Below are 19,435 nucleotides of genomic sequence, written 5' to 3'. Positions count from 1 at the left end.
TGTTTTTTTTTTTTTTTTTGGTACTAGGGATTGAACTCAGGACCTTGTGCTTGCAAGCCAGGCGCAGAGCCATTGAGCTAAATCCCCAAGCCCTAAAAGAGATTTTAAAAATGAGATTAACTTCTTGGGTCTTCAACTTTTCTGTAAAGGTTGTAGCAAGTGTTAACTCCAATGAGAGGCTCAAGTGGACTTAAAAGTCACATAAGTCAATAAAAGATGAGCAAATAACCTCAAAAGTACTCCCACTAGTCTATACTTTTAACCACTAGACCACACTAGCTCACATGTCTGATTCATTTTAAGAACTGAGTAGATCTTATGATTTTTAAAGGCCTACTTGTATAAGTTCTTCAAATAAATGTGAAAATCTGTCATTACAAAATAAAACATGCTAATGAAAACTGACAAGGCTAGTGCTTCTAATTCATGCTTTGTAATAACCAACACTGTTAACTAAGACTTCAGAAGGAAGCTGCGTACCTCTGACTAGGCAGACCCTGGCATACACAACTAAGTCAACTGATGTTGCCCTTTTTCATAAGCACCCGAATTAAGACACTAGCTCTCAATTTTTCATCACAAATTAGAATCACTTGGAGGAACTTTAAAAAATAGTTATGTCCAGGTCCACCAAAGAACCAGGAGTCAAAAATCTCTGAATTAAACATTAGTATTTTTAAAATATCTCCTTGATTCTAATGTAGAACAAGTGTTGAGGACCACTAATTTTAAGTTCTGTTATGTTTATTTTTTTGAGTGGGGTCTTTTGTTAGCTACATGAGGGTCATGATGGCCTTGAACTCTTGGACCCAAGCAATCCTCCTGCCTTAACCTCTGGAGTATTCATAAAGATCTATTCATTTGCTATAGTTGTTAACAGCATGTTGGAAGAAGCCGAAGAGACAGGAAATGATATTTTTACATAAGTAACTGTGTAACCAAGTACAAGGTCATACTGTCCAAAACAGATGTCTTATTTGTGGGCATTGAAATAAGGCAGATATTTCTACCTAAGATGGGAGTGGGTATTTAAGAAAGATTTGTAAGGAGGTAGTAACATTGAACTAGGCCTTGAAGCTACATCAGTCAGATATGAAAAGGAAAGACATTTTAGATCACAGTGCTACCAAAGATGAAAGTAAGGGTAAATAAATCAAAAGACACAATTTAAGAACATAAAAGAGAAATAAATTAGATAGGGTACTTGAGGCCACTTCAGGACAGTTTTAAGTTTCATGCAAAACTATTTGGTGGGAATTGGAAAGCCCCCCGCCCGAGACAATTTACTGCGTTGAATTCACTATGTATCCCAGGCTGGCTTTGAATACGCGAACTTCTTCACTCAACCTCCTGAGTACTGGCATTATAGGTATGTACCACCATTCCCAGCCAGGAAGTCAGTAGTTTCTGAACAAAGCCCCTCCACACCCTGCCCTGCCTCAACATGAGTTAAGCTTTAGTGAGATGATTACAGCTGGAAGAAGGATGATCAGTTCAGTGAAGAGATACACGGCAAGGACATCTGTTTAGGAAGGCTGTAAGTGCAGCAGTCTAAGGAAGGCCTGTTATAGATTCCTACTGTATAAAAGGCAGATTGATTAGATATGGAAGAAAAAGGGCAAAAGAAGCAAAAAGACAAATTATTTTAATTCCAGGTAATTTGGAAGATGAAACTAATCTTGAGTTTGAAATGCTTGGGTGATACCCAAATAGAGATGTTAAAAAAAATTGATGTGCAACCCAGGAGATAGAATAAGAGCTGAAGATAGAATTTTGGTATGAAGGAAACAAAAAACTTGATTAGGATGACCAAATTTCTTTGTAATTTCACTCTCCTTTAACAATCATTATTTTTTCTGATTTTTTTGAACTAATCTCTCATCATTCTTTTGCTTCCTGCCCTAGTTATGCTATTGAGCAAAACTACAATGTGAGTTCAATCCTGCAATCTTTTATTTATACCTGTAACAAGATGGCTCAAAATTACTGGGGTACGGTTTGTAGTGGGAAGAAAGGAGCCCAGAAGATAAATACTTCTACAAATCCGTAACTTTAGCCTCAATCTGGACACAATGGCACTTGTTAATTTTTTCTTACTCTTGGTAAGCTCCCCTTCTGGGTCATCTCATAACTATCATAATTTTCACTCTCTACACAGTCATCGCCTCTTATATTTTAATTTTAAGTTTTTGTTTTTTTGAAGCCGGGTCTCACTGTGTAATTCAGGCTGGCGCTGAACTCACTATGTAGTCCAGGCTGGCCTTGAACTCATGCAGATCCTCCTGCTTCAGCCTCCTGAGTGCCGGGATTATAGGCATGTGCCACCATGCCTGGTCTACCTCTATTTTTAGAACACAACCTCGTATCTTACTTGATTAAAAAATGAAGCTGCCAGGCATGGGTTAACAATCTCCCCCTTCCTCTTATATAAATTTACCCCAATCGCCACATTGTTCTTTTCTTACTTTTTTCCTGTCTCAAAAGATGTAGTAACAGTTTTTTGTTCAAGCCATTCTACTTTTTTTTTTTTCTTTTTTTGGTACTGGGGATTGAACTCAGGTCCTTGTGCTTGTGAGGCAGGCCCCTGAACCACTGAGCAAAATCCCCAGGTCTGTTCAAGCTATTCTATCTCCAGCTTCCCAGCCCTTTTTAGAGACAGAGTCTCTAAAACTATGAACTATGTAGTTCAGGCTGGCCTTGAACTCAAGAAATTCTGCTTTATACTCCAGAGTGCTGGGATTATAGCTAAATGACAAATAGCCAGCTCCAAAATTGTTCATTTAAAATGGATAGAGGGACAACACAAAGAATAATATTGTTTCTTTGTACATTGTTCCAGTATGTGTATCTATCCTTTACCCTGTGTTCAACTTCAAATTATTTTTCCTTACTAGCTCATTCTCAGGGACTGGGGGTAGAGTTCAGTGGCAGCACACCTTCCAGGCAAGCACAGTTCAATCCCCGGTACTGGGAGGAAAAAAATACACACACACACACACACACACGCATACACATTTTCCATGCCTTAAAAACATGCTTAAGCCTTTCTTTTTTTTGGACACTGAGGATAGAACTCAGGACCTTGCACTTGCAATGCAGCCCCATAAGTCTCTTTCTATCCAAAACAAATTGTCACTCTTCAGCCTCTCCTACTCTCACCAAGTTTCTCAAAAGAGAAGTCTATGCTCCTTGACTCTACTTCTACATCTTAAATGGGATATAGGACTGGTATATATCTTCAAATTAAAAAAGGTCTTTTTTTTTAAAAAATACCCCAACCAGGAGAAAGACATATCTTTACTCTTACTTTTAATGTATAACCACATATCTCAGTACCACCTAAGCAGTAGTGAAATTTTACAGATTTGGGATTATTGTGAAGCATGTGGAAAGTGATGTAAAAGCTTAGTGTTTTAAAAAAAGCAACATTTTTCTCTGCATTGAAACTAAAGGAATAATAGCTATAACCTGACAGTTTCTTGGTTCTCATGAAACATTTTTACAGTGGAGTTTGATGTTACTTACTGCCTCCATGTGATGAAAAATAGCATAATGTGGGGCCTATAAAACTCACTGGACAGAAAAATCAGTAACTAAATGAAACTGAAATAGTCCAGAAGTTTCAGTTACTGTAATGTGATTTCACCACCACAGAAACTGCAGGTGTTCACCAAGCAGTTTTGTGGCAATTTCCCAAGTGCTTTTGCTGCACAGGGATTTTCAATATTAAGCCTGTGTATTCTGATATGTTTTTCTGTCTTTTAAGGCACAGTATTACTGAGCTATACTAAAAAACAGCTAATTCCAAAATTCTTCATTTAAAATGGATGGTGGGTGATCACAAACAGTAATAGTGAGAACCAAGTAATTTCAAGCTTTGTTTCACCCTTTACTTCTTATAATCTGCTCTAAAAGTTTGTAAAAATATTTAAGCTAGAAGCAAAAAATAGAAGCATTTGGATTTCATCTCCAAGAGCCATAAGACTTTACTGTGAACCAGAATAACCACAACGGGGAAAGAAAAGTCAGAGACAGGAAGAAAATTTAAAAGGTGCCAAATCTTTATCATATATAAACTAAGTGTTGTTTAAAGACAACAAAGGGAAAAAACCCTACTAGATTCAGGATCTTGAATTTATAGGCACTCTAAGTACACTTGGGAATAAGAATTTTTTTCCTCTTTATAACTTTGTTCAAATTTGTAAGGCTACTTAATAAAAACATTTAGTAGAACTAGTTAAAGGAGGAGTTTGCTTCTAGAGTGAAAATTTCCATTTGGATAATATTTAATAAGTACTTCCAATTCAATGAACAATGAAATATCAACATGTAAAACATTTACAGAATTTTCTAGAATGGTGTCTGTAATACATCAGATAAATAACTAAAAGATGTATCTATTAGCTAATGAACTGTTCTATAACTAATTAGTCCACAGAGGGTAACAGTAAAGTAAGTCCATAGAAAACAGGAGAAAGTAACATTTGAAATAGTTTAACAAAAATTTTTAAAGTTCACTTATTTTACAATATGAATCAAAAGATAATCTCACATTTACAACTACATTTTAAAATAATTTTATTAAATGTCATAAAATTGTTTGCAAAAATGCTCAACTTGGTTAAAAGCAGAAATTCTCTTAAGTTAAATATTCAGATCTTTATCAGCCTATACATATCCTGGAAAATATAATCATTATAGCAACTGTATTTCTGTAATGAAAGTCCTTCATTTGTATTAGTAAGCAACTATTTTTGCTTTTTGCACATTATGCAATCTTATCAGTGCTATGAAATCTATGTTGAAGTCCATTATATCAACAGTAATTTATCCAAGTTTTCCTTGTCCATTTAGTTATTTGACTTAGTGAATATTAACTGTTACTAAGTGCCATTTTGAGTGTACTGCACCAGTGAGACAAAAGTAACCCAGATAATGACCTTGACTGCATGGAGATTATGTGCTAGAAGAGGAAAGAATCAATCAGAGCCACTAATGAAACAATGATATTAATACGGTTTTAGGGAGCAGAAACATACATTACCCCCTGCCCTTTTTTCAGTGCTAGTCATTTAAGCCAGAGCGTGGTGCATGCTAGGCAAGAGCTCTACCGCCTGTTTATGGTGTCAGCCCTAGTTCACTCATTTTTTAAAATATTAAGATCAAGAAGCAAAATGCTACCAAGTAACACTGACATTCAAGGCAAGAACAGAGAAACATGGGAAGGAAACAGTGGGGGAAGGGAGTTAGGGAGGAAAAAGGGACAAATATACCTTTGATGAAACTTCCAGTCTCTGCATTCTACAGGTTCCCTCAGTCTTTGCTTTTTCTAACCCTGACTGTCCAGTGTCTCCTTTCCCTCTGATATCAACATGCTTAAGCCTTGACTATCTTGAGAAGTCTTCTGAAGATTTACTTTGTCCCAGTGAATTCAATCATTTCCTCTTCTTCTGCCATCCAGATGAAAAGAGTGGTCAACCGCTGCATTGTCTAGTGTCTCAACACCTGCCTACCATAGCAACCTCTGCAGTCTAGTTTCAGTGCCTATCATTCCATAGAAATTGCTGGTTTTTTTTTTTTTGAAGGTTACACACAACTGCTTACCTGCCAAAACTACAGCCTTTTTTCAGTCCTCAATCCTTGTTAAGCAGAGGACAGCTACCTCATCCTCAAAATGGTAGTCATCACTTCTTTTTGGAACCTCAAAGCCACTTCAGGTTTCTCAACAGCATACTAGTTTTATGTGCTCCTTTCTGAGGCACTTGTACAGTGCGTATCCAGCTCTGTCTGATATCAGATAGGCCTGCACCTGAATCTTGGCTGTGACAAGCTTGGGTGAGGTACTTGTCTTTTTAGAGTCTGTTTCTTCCTTTGGTAGGTAGATCATCACCACTGACCTAAGTTGTAAAAATCAAATGAAACAATGTGTCACAGCATTCTAAAAAAATCTGTTCCCTTCTTTTCTGCTTTTCCTACATTTTATAGGCACCCTATATTCTACGGCTATTTCACATAATTGTTTCATTTTGACTCTGCATTTAATATTCTCTACCTCTGCCATCTCACACATCCTAATGTTGACTCCAAAGTCTAGGTCTCTTATTTTCCTCAAAAATTTTCAGCTCCAGTCCCACATTTTCAACTATCTACTAGAGAACCATCCAACTGAATGATATGCTAAATCTTAAACTGCACAGGAACAGTCTTGGTTCTTATGGAACAGGTTTAAAACCAAATCTATCACCTCAATCAACTAGTTCTTCCTACCCAGTCTCCTAAAGGCACCAATACCTTCCCAGTCACTTGTCATAGTATCTTGAAATTGTCTGACTCCGCCCTCACTATTAAATCCTATAGATTCTAGAGCTGTAATTTCTCTCATCATTTCCATCCTTTTCTTTCTTTTTTTTTTTGGTACCGGGTATCAAATTTGGGTCCTTGTGCTTGGAAGGCAGGAGGTGAAACCACTGAGCTAAAGCCCCGGCCCCTTTTCATTTTTACTGTAATTGCTTTTAGTTCATTGTCTATCTCTGTTTTACTATGTTGCCATTAGTACTAGTTCTGAAAAAAATCAACTTCATAAACAGTGGGGGGCCAGGTCAGGTACAGAATGCAAGGGGGATTTATCAGAAACACTACAATCACTGAGCAAATGAGCAATTCCAGATGTTTGGTAGGTGAGTGGCCTGAGGTGAGAGACAAAGGATGCATGTGATTCTCTGTTTCGTTTTTTAACCTTTAAAGACAAATAAGCATTTGTGGGCAGGAGGGAAGGAATCAACATAGAATAAGAACACATAGATTCCAAACGAAATCTCACTTATTTATTCACTACCAGAAATTTTTGCAACTCTGATGTCCTAGGCATAATGCTAAGTTCTAGTATACAATGGCAAATAAAATTAGATATAGAGCCAGCTTTTACAAATCTTCAAGTTTAGTGAGGGAGGCAAATGTTAATCAGTAATCATACAATATAAAATTGAAAGTAATGACAACTAGACATATAATTTAAAAACTGTAAGTACTTGGTATTGCGAGGGCCTGTTTAGAGATACCAGAGCTAGTCAGGAAAGCCAGGAAGTTACTCGAGGAGGAAACAGCTCCTTAAATTCTGAATAATGAAGGGGAGTTAACCAAAGGCAATAGAGAAGTAAGAACATTTTGAATCTGTGTCCTGGGGAGGGAGAAAGTATGCTGAGGAAAGGTATGAAAGAAGGTCAGAGTGGCAGGGATAGAGAGAGCAATGTAGGGAGGTGTAAGATGGGGCTTGAGAAGCAGGGGCTAGACCTTGCAGGCCACGTAGGCCACAATACAAGGCTTTTCTTCAAGAGCAACCAGAAACTGGAAGGGCTGGTACAAGGCTGAAGACATGACTGGCTCTAATTCCAGATCTCTGCAAGAATGATCTTCCTAAAGCACAAACTTTATGACGTTACTCTCCCCAAAATTTAAGTGACTTTCACACTGAATTAAATTCACCTGCCATTGAAAGACCTTATGACAGACTCAAATGTTCTTTTCAGTTATCTTATACTCTTGACTGTATCTTTTTCCATGCTATCAGTACTTCCTTGAATGCTCTGGTCTATTCCTGTTTTTTGAAATCCTTTCTATTTTTTTCTTTTTTTTGTACTGGGGATTAAACTTGGGTCCTTGCACTTGCGAGGCAGGTGGAACCACTGAGCTAAATCCCTGGCAAATCCTTTCTACTTCTCTGAAACTGTTTCTGATCCTTTAAATTCAGATTTGAAGCACTACAATAGATTGTGCTTTCCTTTTTTTAAAAGCAGTTAACATATTCAGTGTTTTATTGTAGTTACTTGTGAACATACTAATCTTCCCCTTCTTGCAACCAGTGCTGATAAAAATATACATTGGATATTTTTTGCATCCAATTTTTAAGTATTTGAAAACTTTTCATCATTGTATATAGAGCTGATTCAACAATGATCCACAGATACAATACTATAACGAAGTGTGGATCTCATATTTTCAGGTATACATGAGCTCTACTTATTCTGGTTTGCATGGCATGATATTAAAAACAAAAAAATGTCTAAATAAACTTTAGAAGAAAAATAAGGGTTTTAAGTAATGAACTTATCTTTCCTTCAGTTGACAGTATCTCAGTGAACAAATTCAGGTTACTTCAGAGAATCTAGTTTAAAGAAGCAGTACCAAGGAACACTGCATCAATGAATAAACAGTAGGGAGTCAAAATGGAAAACGTTATTTTAGGCTCAGCTTTTGCTTTGTGTGTGTGTGGCACTGAGGATTGAACCTAGGGGCTCATGCACACTAGAAAAGAGGTCTGTCACTGAGCTACATCTGACTCCAAAGCTACTTTAAAATAATTGTTAAAATGAAAAAACATAAAAAATTTCTAGGCTCCTCTAGTCATCGATGACTTATCTCCAGATGAAAACATAAAGAATAAACTGGAAAGAGGAAAAAGGCCCACAGCTCTAGAGAGGATTCTGTAAGCAAAACAGTGTTGACCACTTAATGGCTTACCCTGAGTGTCACTCGGGTAGCACGTCTGTTTATGTACCTACACTCTGTGAGCCGCTTAGGCAGGAGGCATTTCAACCAGTTGATTCTTGTATTGGATAAATTAGATAAAATTGGACTGGTAAGTGGTTAAAATATCTATTGTAGTATTTTTTAAAAAATCAACTTACCCATTTTATTTATTTTTTTCACCTTTCATATAATACTGAGGTATGTTTCAATTTCCTTTTATGTCCAGCAAAGTTCTTCAGTTTTGAAATGGACAGTAATAATGTCAAAGCTTGCACCAAAGAATACAGCAATCCTGGAGGTGTCGCCCCCATTTATTAAATGTGCACTCTCTACTCTTCAGAGTGATTGTCCATATCATTTAAATGTATTTCTCTGCCAAGCTTAATGACTAAGATAATTAACAAAGTATAACAACTAGGCAGTGTCATCATGGATTTCTACCAGCAGAATGAAATTGTTTTCCATACCAAATATATTCATTTTCGTTATCTCTTTCAATAGTCTTTGACATACTACATTTAGAATAGTTCCTCAGTCCCAGCCACTTGGAAGGTGAGGCAGAATACCTGAGTTCAGGAGTTTGAGGCCCGCCTGAACAACACAGTTAGACCCCATCTCATAAAAAACAAACAAAATTTCTTATTTATAACATCTTAACATCTCACTGTTAAATTTGCACTGCTAAATTCATTTAATTTGCATTTAGTCTAATTTCCCACATTGCCAACACAACAAAAAATATGCAAATGAGGTTAAGGAATTTATACAAGGCTGTATTACTAGTTAGAGACAAAAACAAGGTATTACCAGGAATGAAACTGAGTTTAGGGTTTTAAGAGACCCTTGTATAAGTTAAAGGTGGCCTCTCAGGGGTACATTTAATACAAACATTTAATAAAAATTTCATAAATTAAAGCCCCCAAATTTAAAATGCTGATAGGCATTTAAAGCTGGTACTAGTAAGGACTTTTAAGAGAAACAGCAGCCAAGAAGAATATACCACAAAGAGGTATGTAATTATGGGCTTTTCATTTTAGAATTATTATCTAGAAAACTGAGATAAAAAACTTTGATTATAAAAGACTATGACAGCCAAATAAAATAAAATGTTTTTCTTATAACAGATGGCTTATGTCCTGATAATATTTGCATTTAATGCTTTAGGATTACCTATTAATAAGGAAGCCAGCAAGCTTTCCATTGATATATCTAATTCAAAAGAAACAAGTTCTTTGTAAATCACTTTGTAGTGATATATTACATGTGTGTTTACTAAAGAGGCTGGGTTGTAGTGACTTTAAAACTGTATCTAAATCCTGTTTGTGACAAGTCTGTGGAATAGCTTTGTAGATGAGTATTACAGAAGCTTCTCCTGCCCCCAGATAATTACTGCTGTCTGGCAATTCTCAGACTAGTGGCTCCAGCTTTTTCCCCCCAATGCTCTAAGATTGAAGTAAAATCAACCAGTGGTGTGCACAGACAATGATTATCCCTGTCTTACAGTGCAGAACCTAAGGCTAGAGGTAATAGTACCCCAAAACTTCATGTTTCCTTGCTCTCAGAGAGCTCAGGCAGTCTGAAGATGCCACTAATGTTATCTGGGGACTGGCGCCTGAATTGATGCTGTGACTGGCAGGAGCCAACTGCTATGAACTTGGAGGGAGCCTCTTTTTGCTGTGGACACCTGCTGGCCTTCTTTTGAGTGGTGGTAGGGATAGAACCCAAGGCCTTGGTGCGGGGTTTGGCATTATAAAGTTGTCAAAGATGTCAGAAATTCTGAGAGAAAAATTACTGTGGACATTAGGTTTTGATCCCAACAATGAATGTAACTGTACTGTATCCCTAAAATGTACCAATAAACTCAATTAAAGCTGAAAAAAAAATTTAAATAAGTACTATTTCTTTAGAAAGTATCTGGACTTCCACATAGCTCTGCTGGCTAAGGTAAAGATATTTCAATTTAAAAATAATTTATTTTCGCCAGGGGTTTAGCTCAGTGGCATTGTGCCTACCTTGCAAGTACAAGGTCATGAGTTCAATCCCTGGTACCACCACCCCCCAAACAAAAAACTGTATTTTCCTTATACAGACTCTCAGCAATTTAATACAGAACTTTTTTTTTGAGACAAAGTTTTCCTATATTGCCTAGGGGGGGTCCTTGAAATTGAGATCCTTCTGCCTCAGCCTCCCCAGCAGCTGGGATTATAGGCATGCATCATTGTGCCCAGCCATAATATCATTATCGCTTATTCCTCAGTAAATTAAGTGTGTTAGACTTGTCATTGTGACAAAATACTTGAGAGAACAACTCAAAGGAGGAGAGATTTATCTTGCGTAATTTCACAAGTTATAGTCCATGGTTACCTGGCTTTGTTGTTTCTGGGCCCACTGTGAGGCAGAACATCACAGCAGGAAGCACACGATACAGCACAGCAGTTCACCTTAGACAGAGGCAGAGAAGAAGCAAGGAAGGAGCTGGAGACAAAATATACCCTTCCAGGGTACACCCTGATGACCTACTGCCTCCAATGGGTCCCACCTCCCCAAGTTACCACCGCCTCTGAATAATGTCATCAGACCAGGAATCTATCAAAAGACTAACCCACTGATAAAGTGAGCACCCTCTCTATCCACTGACCTCGCCGGGCCTCACCTTTGGGTGTTGCTACACTGGAGATCAAGACTTTGACACATGAACCTTCGAGGGGGTACATTTTAGATCCAAACTATAATAGACATTAAATTTCCCAGTAATATAAGTAATATGATAGTAAACATCATAAGATACTAAACTACAAACAAAAAGGGATACTGAAGAATCCAAACAAAATACCACTACACACTGTACAGATAGTAACACTTTTTCTCTTTGTTGGCTCATCAGCACTTATTTTGTACATGAAAAAGAAATTTATAGGATATAAGAAACTGATATGTCCATCAACAGGTGAATGGATAAAAAAATGTAAATACAATATGCAAAAAAATTCAATGATCTTTGAATGTGGTCTCAGATACCTAAACCTAAATTTGAAATGTTAAAGAAGACTTGGGAATACTTCTGAGAACCAATACATTTCTAGGGAACCATCTCTGTTTTTCATGGTGTTTATGAGGAAATTAGTGATGGGCAGACTAAAAAAACAGCTGGCTGAGGTAAAAAGCCTTAGTCATCTTTCCATTCATGCCTGGTAGCCCTAGGGAAGTGACTCTCCAGAATATCTTATCTGTATGATGCCTACCTAAAGTGGCTGCCCATGTCCAGTGATGGCTTTTGTTTAGCGATCACGGTCAAGTTGAGCTTGTTTAAATACCATTTCCCAGGAACTTACATGCTACTCCCTGAACAACAGGAATACTCAAAGCTTTTAGAGGGAATAAACTATTGCATGGTCTCTGCCTAGGAAGTGGAGTAAGTTCAGTGGAAACAGCCAGCTCAGATAAATAAAATGAAAGCAGACATTTTTAAAGATGGTCTTGAAAGCTTTCCATTAGAAAACATCAAGGGTATAAAAGTAGAAATAGCATGTACAGTATCTGTGCTAGACTATGACAAGTTCATTTACCCTCAAGTTTAAGATTTCATCTCCCTCACTAGATAACTAAATGATTTCTATGGAACACAACATACATCTCTCTCCCTGGCTACCCACTAAAAGACATTTGATTCCTATGCTAAAATTAACCACACAAACACAACATAGTGGACTTTTTATAAAAGTTCCATATTAAATGCTGGTGACAAAAGTTACATTTTAAGTACAAATACTCCTGAGCAAACGTGATTCCCATTTCTGGCAAGCAGACTATACATAAAGGGCCACTTAGGTGTCTCTTGATACTTCTCTTCTGACTGATGCTTTTGATCTGGAACTTTCCCTAGTTTGGGGTCAGCATTGGCACAGTTCCCTCTGTGTTACAACAGTTAAGTATAATGACAGTGGTCAAAGAAAAGACTAAGAACAAAGAGAAGAGGGAAAGAAGAGATGGGACAGAGCTGAGCTATGGGAGGTGTCTTAAGTGCACAATATCTTCTCAAAATGACCAGTCGAAATCTTACAGAAACTATTCTGAATACTGTGAACATGATGAAGTTTCTATATTATGAGTAAGATGGGCATTATTAGGAATATGAAAAGGAATACAGTGGCAAGTCGGTTCACAATCTTAATTTGTTGTCACTTTTGTGTTCGGACAGCTGCAGGTGTGTTCGTCACCTGATGTGGAGTGTGCAAACAAAATAAAATTTTGTCAAACATTTCTGTTTGCAAACCAAAGTGTTCATGAATGGAGCATATATATACTATAAAATGCACTTTTATGCAATTTGTTAATGTGTTTTCTAATTTGGTTTATAAACTCTCAAAATATATAAATACGTTAACAGATTTTTAGAAACAGAACACACAGGTACTAAAATACAAAAATAAATTATATATTTTCACACACTTCTATCAAATTTCATGCATCAAAGACTGTGAAAAGAGGCTGATATTAGGGTTTTGTTTTGTTCTAAGAAAATGATATTCAACTTTGTTTTTTTTGGTACCAGGGATCGAACTCAGGACCTTGTGCTTGCAAGGCAGGCGTGGTGCCACTGAGCTGCATCCCTGGCCCTCTTATTTACTTTTAAGAATATGGATGTGGGTTGGGGATTGTGGGGCATGCTTGTAAGGCCAGCATTTGGGAGGCTGAGGCAACCTATGAGTTCAAGGGCAGCCTGGACTACATAGTGAGATCAAGACCAGCCTGAATTACGTAATGAGACCCTGTCTCAAAATGAGATAACTGACAATGTGAAATAGGAAGAAAAGGGCTAAAGATGTAGGGAAAGTGGGAAGGGTAGGGGAAAGGTAATAAGGGAAAAGAAAAAAATAGGAGAAAATTAAAAAATGGAAATAAAATGTTTGTAAACAGAGAGGGGAGGAGGGGGTGAAGGGAGGGCAGGGACAAGGGGAAAAAACGAGAACCAAGACCTGTCATGTAAAGGTACAAGATCCCAATAATGAATGTAACTGTACTGTATACCTAAAATGTACCAATAAACTCAACAAGGAAAAAATTAAAAAATTAATAAAATAAAAACATACTACATTCAGGGAAAAATGTACCCATGAAATCCTATTTCAGTTAAAAATCAATAAAACATTTCCAGTAAAAAAACAAAAAAGAAACAAAACAAAAAAACAGAACAAAACACTGATGTGAAAATTCAAGGTCAAGGCTATTCTATTCCTCTAGATTATCAGGTTTTAGTCAAAATGTCAATTCCTCCACCCTTTTCATAAGAAACTAGAGTCACCACAGCAACATACTAATAGAATTATTATAGAGATGTGCATACTGTTATGTATCTTTTCTAAGAAGTTTACAGGAAGAATTCTGAAAACAGCCCTTCATTCATTAAATACATCCAAGTAATAAAACTTCACAATATTCATAAACAAAGACTAACACGCTGTTACAACAGTACTTATTATATAAGGTAATGGGACACATATATTCTTCTTTAAAGACTACAACTACCATTCCCAATCATTTTCTGAGCTATAAAAACAAAGACAATTTTGAATGTGAAATCTGGAAATGCTTACAAGTTATGACTAAAACAATTCTATTGAGAGCCTGAGAATAGATAGGAAGGTTTTAGAAATTAAAGCTATTAAAAAGAAAAGAGATGCTATAATGCAGAGGGGGTTACTGTTCTACAAATAGGTGTTTTCCCCTTTCACTTTATTCATGCATGTCTCTTTTCTTTGTTTGCTTGTTTCTTTTTATGTTTTGGTTGGTTTATTTAGTGTATGTGCCTTTGTGTATCTAAAGACTTTTTCACTGTAAGGCTCTTTCAATGCTGGCCCTCATGCCTGCTTTTTCTTTCCCCAGTGACAGTGCTGCCTTCTCTAAAAAATAGCTGTGAGATGTACATGGTAGGAATGAGGGGTATAAATACAGAGTATAATTATATCGATGGAATTGGTTTTAACATGATAACTGTTTAAATTTTGTCCCTAACTCAGATAGTGATATTTATGATAAAATAGCAATAAATAGACAGTTACAGATGAAAGGGATTATCACTGGAGCCACAGATTCCTGGAGGGGATAGAAATATGAAAAGCTGAAGAGGACTTTCTGAGAAATGAGGAAATAAGACATAATACTGGAGGAGAAGATAGAAATCTTAGATGGTCAAAGAATAAGGAGATTCAGTTAAAATCTAGAGATACAGATTGTACAAATACAGAAGGCAAAAGATTTGTAAGGCGGGCCTACGGCAAAAGTCTGAATTATGAGAAAACAAGATTTCTAAAGGAATAACCTAGGAAGTACCATCTGAGTATCAACAGTGAAAGATTTTAAGAGAAGCCAAAAGGGCCTAAGCTGAAAGGGATTTTAGTTGTCCAGGGAGCAAAAGGGTCAATGACTAGGAAAAAGGTTAGTTCTAGCTTTAAGCACAAAGGCATGATGACAGAGAAGGCAAATGACAAAAACAATCAAGTGTTTCTTATTATGACTTGAAAACTGATTGTGTATGTGAAACAAGTAATATGCTGAAGATGTACAGAGTTTGTTTCTAGAATTCAAGGAAACCACTTTTTTTAATGGATTGTTAACTCTTTTGAGATATGGGTTTCCTATATTACACCCAAAGTTAGGGAAGTCAAACACTGCGTACAAGGACTAGCAAAGCTTTCAATATTTTGTGCAACATAGGTGTTTCTATTAAAATCAAACACTTACTGTATTGTGGAATACAGGGTATAAAATAATCTCAGTAAGAAGCAGTTCATGAAGACAATACTTCTAGTCACTGGATTAGAAAGCAAGATTCTGAGATTACTGCTGGGCCCAAGCCTCTGACTTGTCAACCAAGTTACTTCCCTTTTAGTACAATAAATTGCAGAAGTATGGTTAAACAGTTGTGTATGAGCATTTATTAGTGGACCTATGATATGGTGGATGAGCAGAGATATAGTATTTTCTCTGCCAGTGACCAAAATATTTATATATTTCATAAAGTAGAAAGAACTTTCTAAAAAATTAATAAGATCCGTTTCACAAATTACCAATTCAACTGGAACACTGAAATAGTACAAATGACAAAAGATTTGTTCTTATGGCTGATAAAATATTTATATCAGAGCATCAAGTAAAGTTATTTTCTGTGTTCTGATTTAATGAATCATGTGAGTTGTATCTGGCTGGATGACACAGATTCTGGTTCACTGAAGCCTGCCTTAATGGCTTCCAGCACAGCCTTCCTTGGGACAGTAAAGCCAGAATAACGTGAGACTGAAGTAATATCAAAGAAAGAGAAAGCAGGGCTTGAGATGCTATGATGTTGACTCATAACATTTCTTGACCTGTAAGTGTCCAAAAAGTCTTATTCAATGTCCTATGGGCTTCAATGACCTAACAAGCACCAGGTAGCAATAGTAATGCAATAATGAATGGTCCTCAAAAGATTTTTGCACAATTCAACCTGAAAAACACTACACTTATTAAATGGTTTTAACTACTGAAAAATAGCTTTAGAAACCACTAGTGGTTTCTTAAAAGGTGAATGAGCATTAAAATGTTTTATGTATGCTTATGTAGTATTTATTTTAGTTCAAGTATGTTAGATTTTAAAGTGAACATTAATTTAGAAAATAAAACTTTTCTGATGGTATTCAAGATAAAATGTTAAAGAAAAATCAAATAAGCACAAGATATGTAAAAATACAAATAAAAGATAATGAGCTCATTCACAGGTAATAAAATGACTATGAAAAATGAAACTAAAGGAGTATTCTTTAAATATCCCACATGGGGATATTCTATTATTTTGAAGAACCGGGTCCTCAGGAGAAATGATAGTAAAAATATAAATTATATAATAATTATAGCCTATCAAAACATGGCATATACTTTAAATGAAAATTATTTTATGATTAAAAAAAAGGAAAATAATAAAGGTATGATATTTATTCCAAGTTTTAAAATTCAGTAAATAACTTTGTTTTTCCTTAACCAAAATTTTACTTAGTATTTAGAGATAAAATCTCAGAGACTTACAATGACAGCAACACCACTGCAATTAAAGTCCACTCCACAGGATTGTGTATGATATTTCTATTTGTTAATCTGAAAGATAGTAAAGATACAATTTACTTAAGGATTTTTACATTTAAATAAGTAAATCCTTCATTTGTGGATAAAATCAACTCATGATATTACATGTCATAAGAAGTACTTTAAAAACATCCTCTATGCCTTTCCCTAATTAAACATTTTACTGAAACTAAAAAGGTAAGTAATTTCTGATATTAATTTATCTTTTGTATCTTCCTAGCTAGGCTGGCATTAGGTAATTAAGGGATGTCATAAATCCCAATTTACAGAAGTGAGAGTTGGCTTAATAAATTATAAGAATAAGTCTTTGTTATTGTTTGTATCTACATGTCCCCGCAAAGCCTCATGTGGTCCTAGATGGAGCTTTTCAGAGGTGGCTGGATCTATAGGGTATGTGATTGAGGGTGTGTGATTACTAAATTAGTACAATGATTGGTTTGGCACAGTTCTGGGTGTGGGTGATGCCACCAAAAGGGTGGATAGCCTGGATGGATATAAAGGGAGAAAAAGAAGCTCAGCAGCTGGTTCTTTGCTACTTTGCTGCCTTTAGCCCACAACAGTGTGTTTCTCCTCTGTGACGCCCCTCTGCCATGCCACCCTGCCTTGGAGACAGCCAACTATGAACTGATGCTTATATAAATCAAATACAGACAATACTAAATATTATTTATGAATAATATAAAAATAGTAAATATATAAAAATATAAATAAGGATGCACATTTTCTTCACAGTGTATGCTGCTTCTAGGGAGGAAAGAAGAATGGATTGGGAAAGGAAATAAAAGGAGCCCTCAAGCATTCTGCTTCCTTTAAGTAAATTTCCTTATAGGTCATCTTTGCAATAAAACCTGTCTGGACTACTCTATGAAAATACATACTGCCTTTCAAGCGCAAGATGCTGAGTTTAATCCCCGGTACAAAAAACAAATCAAGATACAACTTGCCTTCTACCTCCTACCTTAAATACTTACTTCTGACCCCCTTACTGTACCATATTTTTCTTTTTCTTTTATAACACTTCTCATCTTTTTTTTGAGGGGGTGGTACTGGGGATCGAACTCACAACCTTGTGCTTGCAAGGCAGGCATGGTGCCACTGCACTAAATCCCCAGCCCACATCTTCCAACATATTATTTATTATGTTTTCTTTTGTTCAAGAGGAGGAATCTTTGCATTTTGCACCTTTTTATTCCAAATGTCCAGAACAACTACCTGGCAACCAGAGGACATTCAATTAATATTTTTGGAATTAATGAATTAACCTGTATTTTTTTCTTTCATTTAAGAATGTGTATCTGAATCAAATTTTAGAAAACATTAAAATCTACTCTCCATAGTTTGAAGTGTTTTTCAAAATTAAAAAATGTCTAGAGATGACTGCTGAGTTCGAGGTCAGCTTAGGCTACATAGTGAGTTCAAGGCCAGCCTGAACTACATAGTGAGACCCTATCTCAAAAAACAAACAAACAGGAATGTGTGTGTGTGTGTGTGTTTGTGTATATAGTGTTAAGAGTCTGACAGATCTGGGATTAATGCCCAAATACATCACTTAGTAATGTTTAGTCTTGAACATGTTTTCCTTTGATTTTTTTGAGACAGGGGCTTGCTATATAGTTCATGCAGTTCTTGAACTCACAGCAATCCTCCTGCCTCAGCCTCCTGAGTGCTGGGATTACAGCTGTGCACCACCATGCTCAGCCTTTTCCTTGTTAAAAACTTTGCTAATATAAGGACAGTAACACCACCTTTCAGAGTTCTGGAGGATTAAATATACAAAGACACCCATGATGCCAAATCCAACTGACTCATCTTAATCTTACTATATGTGCTGCCAAAGTGAGCACCGACTCAATCTTAATCTGTCAGCAGCATTCTGATGGAGTTGCTCACTTCCTTCTCCATAAGGCATTTTCACCTCTCTCACTGGCACTCATTCTCAGATGTTTCAGTACTGGAGAGTCCCACAGCCTCTGCTGTTAGGCCTTGTTTCTCTCTGTAAACACTCTTCCCCTTGGTGATATTATCTACTCTCAAAGCATTAAATATTAGGTTAACTATTTGCTGACAACTCTCAAATTTATCTCTATCTGGACCTCTTCCTTGAATTCCAGATTTCTATAGTTAATGGTCCACTTGACCTCCATTACTTGGAAGTCTAAGAGGCATATCAAAAGTTTGAGTTCCTCATCATCCCCTCAAAACCAGGTCCTCCTATGAATATCTGCATCTTGGTAACAGTCAATAGTAATCCCATCCTTTCGGAATTCAGCTGCTGAGTCAGAAAATCTTATGATTAAATTAGACTTTTTATATCCCGAGTCCAAATAGTCATCAAATCATGATGGCTCTATCTTCAAATCACAACCTGATACTTTTTAAAGAATCCACTGGGTTATTACTACTTCCACTGCTTTCTCTCTTTGGTTCATATTATATCTTGCTTATTATCAAAAGAGCCTCCTAACTGTTCTACCTGCCTCTTGCTATTATCATTCTTAACTCAGCAGCCACTGCGATGCTGTGAAAGAAAGGTATATTAGATTATGTCATGACATTCCTTTGTTGAGAACTCACTAACTGCTCTCAGTATTTCTCAAAGAATCGCTATGGCTATACGTCCTATACCACTTGTGAAAACCTGTCCCACACTTCTCTCACTATATCTTTTTCTACTCTTGCCTCTGCCTATTTCTTCAAGTTTATCAGCATCTTAAATATTTTGTGACTATCTAGGGGCCAATCCTATTTTGAAATATTAAAAAAAATATATATTTATTTATATAATATATAAAAA

The 19,435-nt window shown here is 36.4% G+C and overlaps 1 protein-coding gene across 5 annotated transcripts in view; it reads right to left on the bottom strand.

Annotated features, from left to right (window-relative positions):
* Positions 1–19,435, bottom strand: part of Rpap2 (RNA polymerase II associated protein 2) — a 91,808-nt gene that overhangs the window by 27,939 nt on the left and 44,434 nt on the right. For 3 of the 5 annotated variants that reach the window (XM_010644920.2, XM_010644918.2, XM_010644921.2), the window contains exon 11: positions 16,585–16,653. In XM_010644920.2, coding sequence (XP_010643222.1) covers positions 16,585–16,653 — 69 coding nt within the window. Of the gene's footprint in view, positions 1–4,966; positions 5,898–10,860; positions 10,968–16,584; positions 16,654–19,435 lie in introns of those variants that run through there. The other 2 variants (XM_010644917.3, XM_010644922.3) reach the window with 2 other exon arrangements.

This window comes from Fukomys damarensis, unplaced genomic scaffold (genome assembly GCF_012274545.1).
Source record: "Fukomys damarensis isolate Sample0158 unplaced genomic scaffold, DMR_v1.0_HiC HiC_scaffold_33, whole genome shotgun sequence".
Lineage (NCBI taxonomy): Eukaryota > Metazoa > Chordata > Mammalia > Rodentia > Bathyergidae > Fukomys > Fukomys damarensis.
This window is presented reverse-complemented; position numbering and strand designations above follow the sequence as displayed.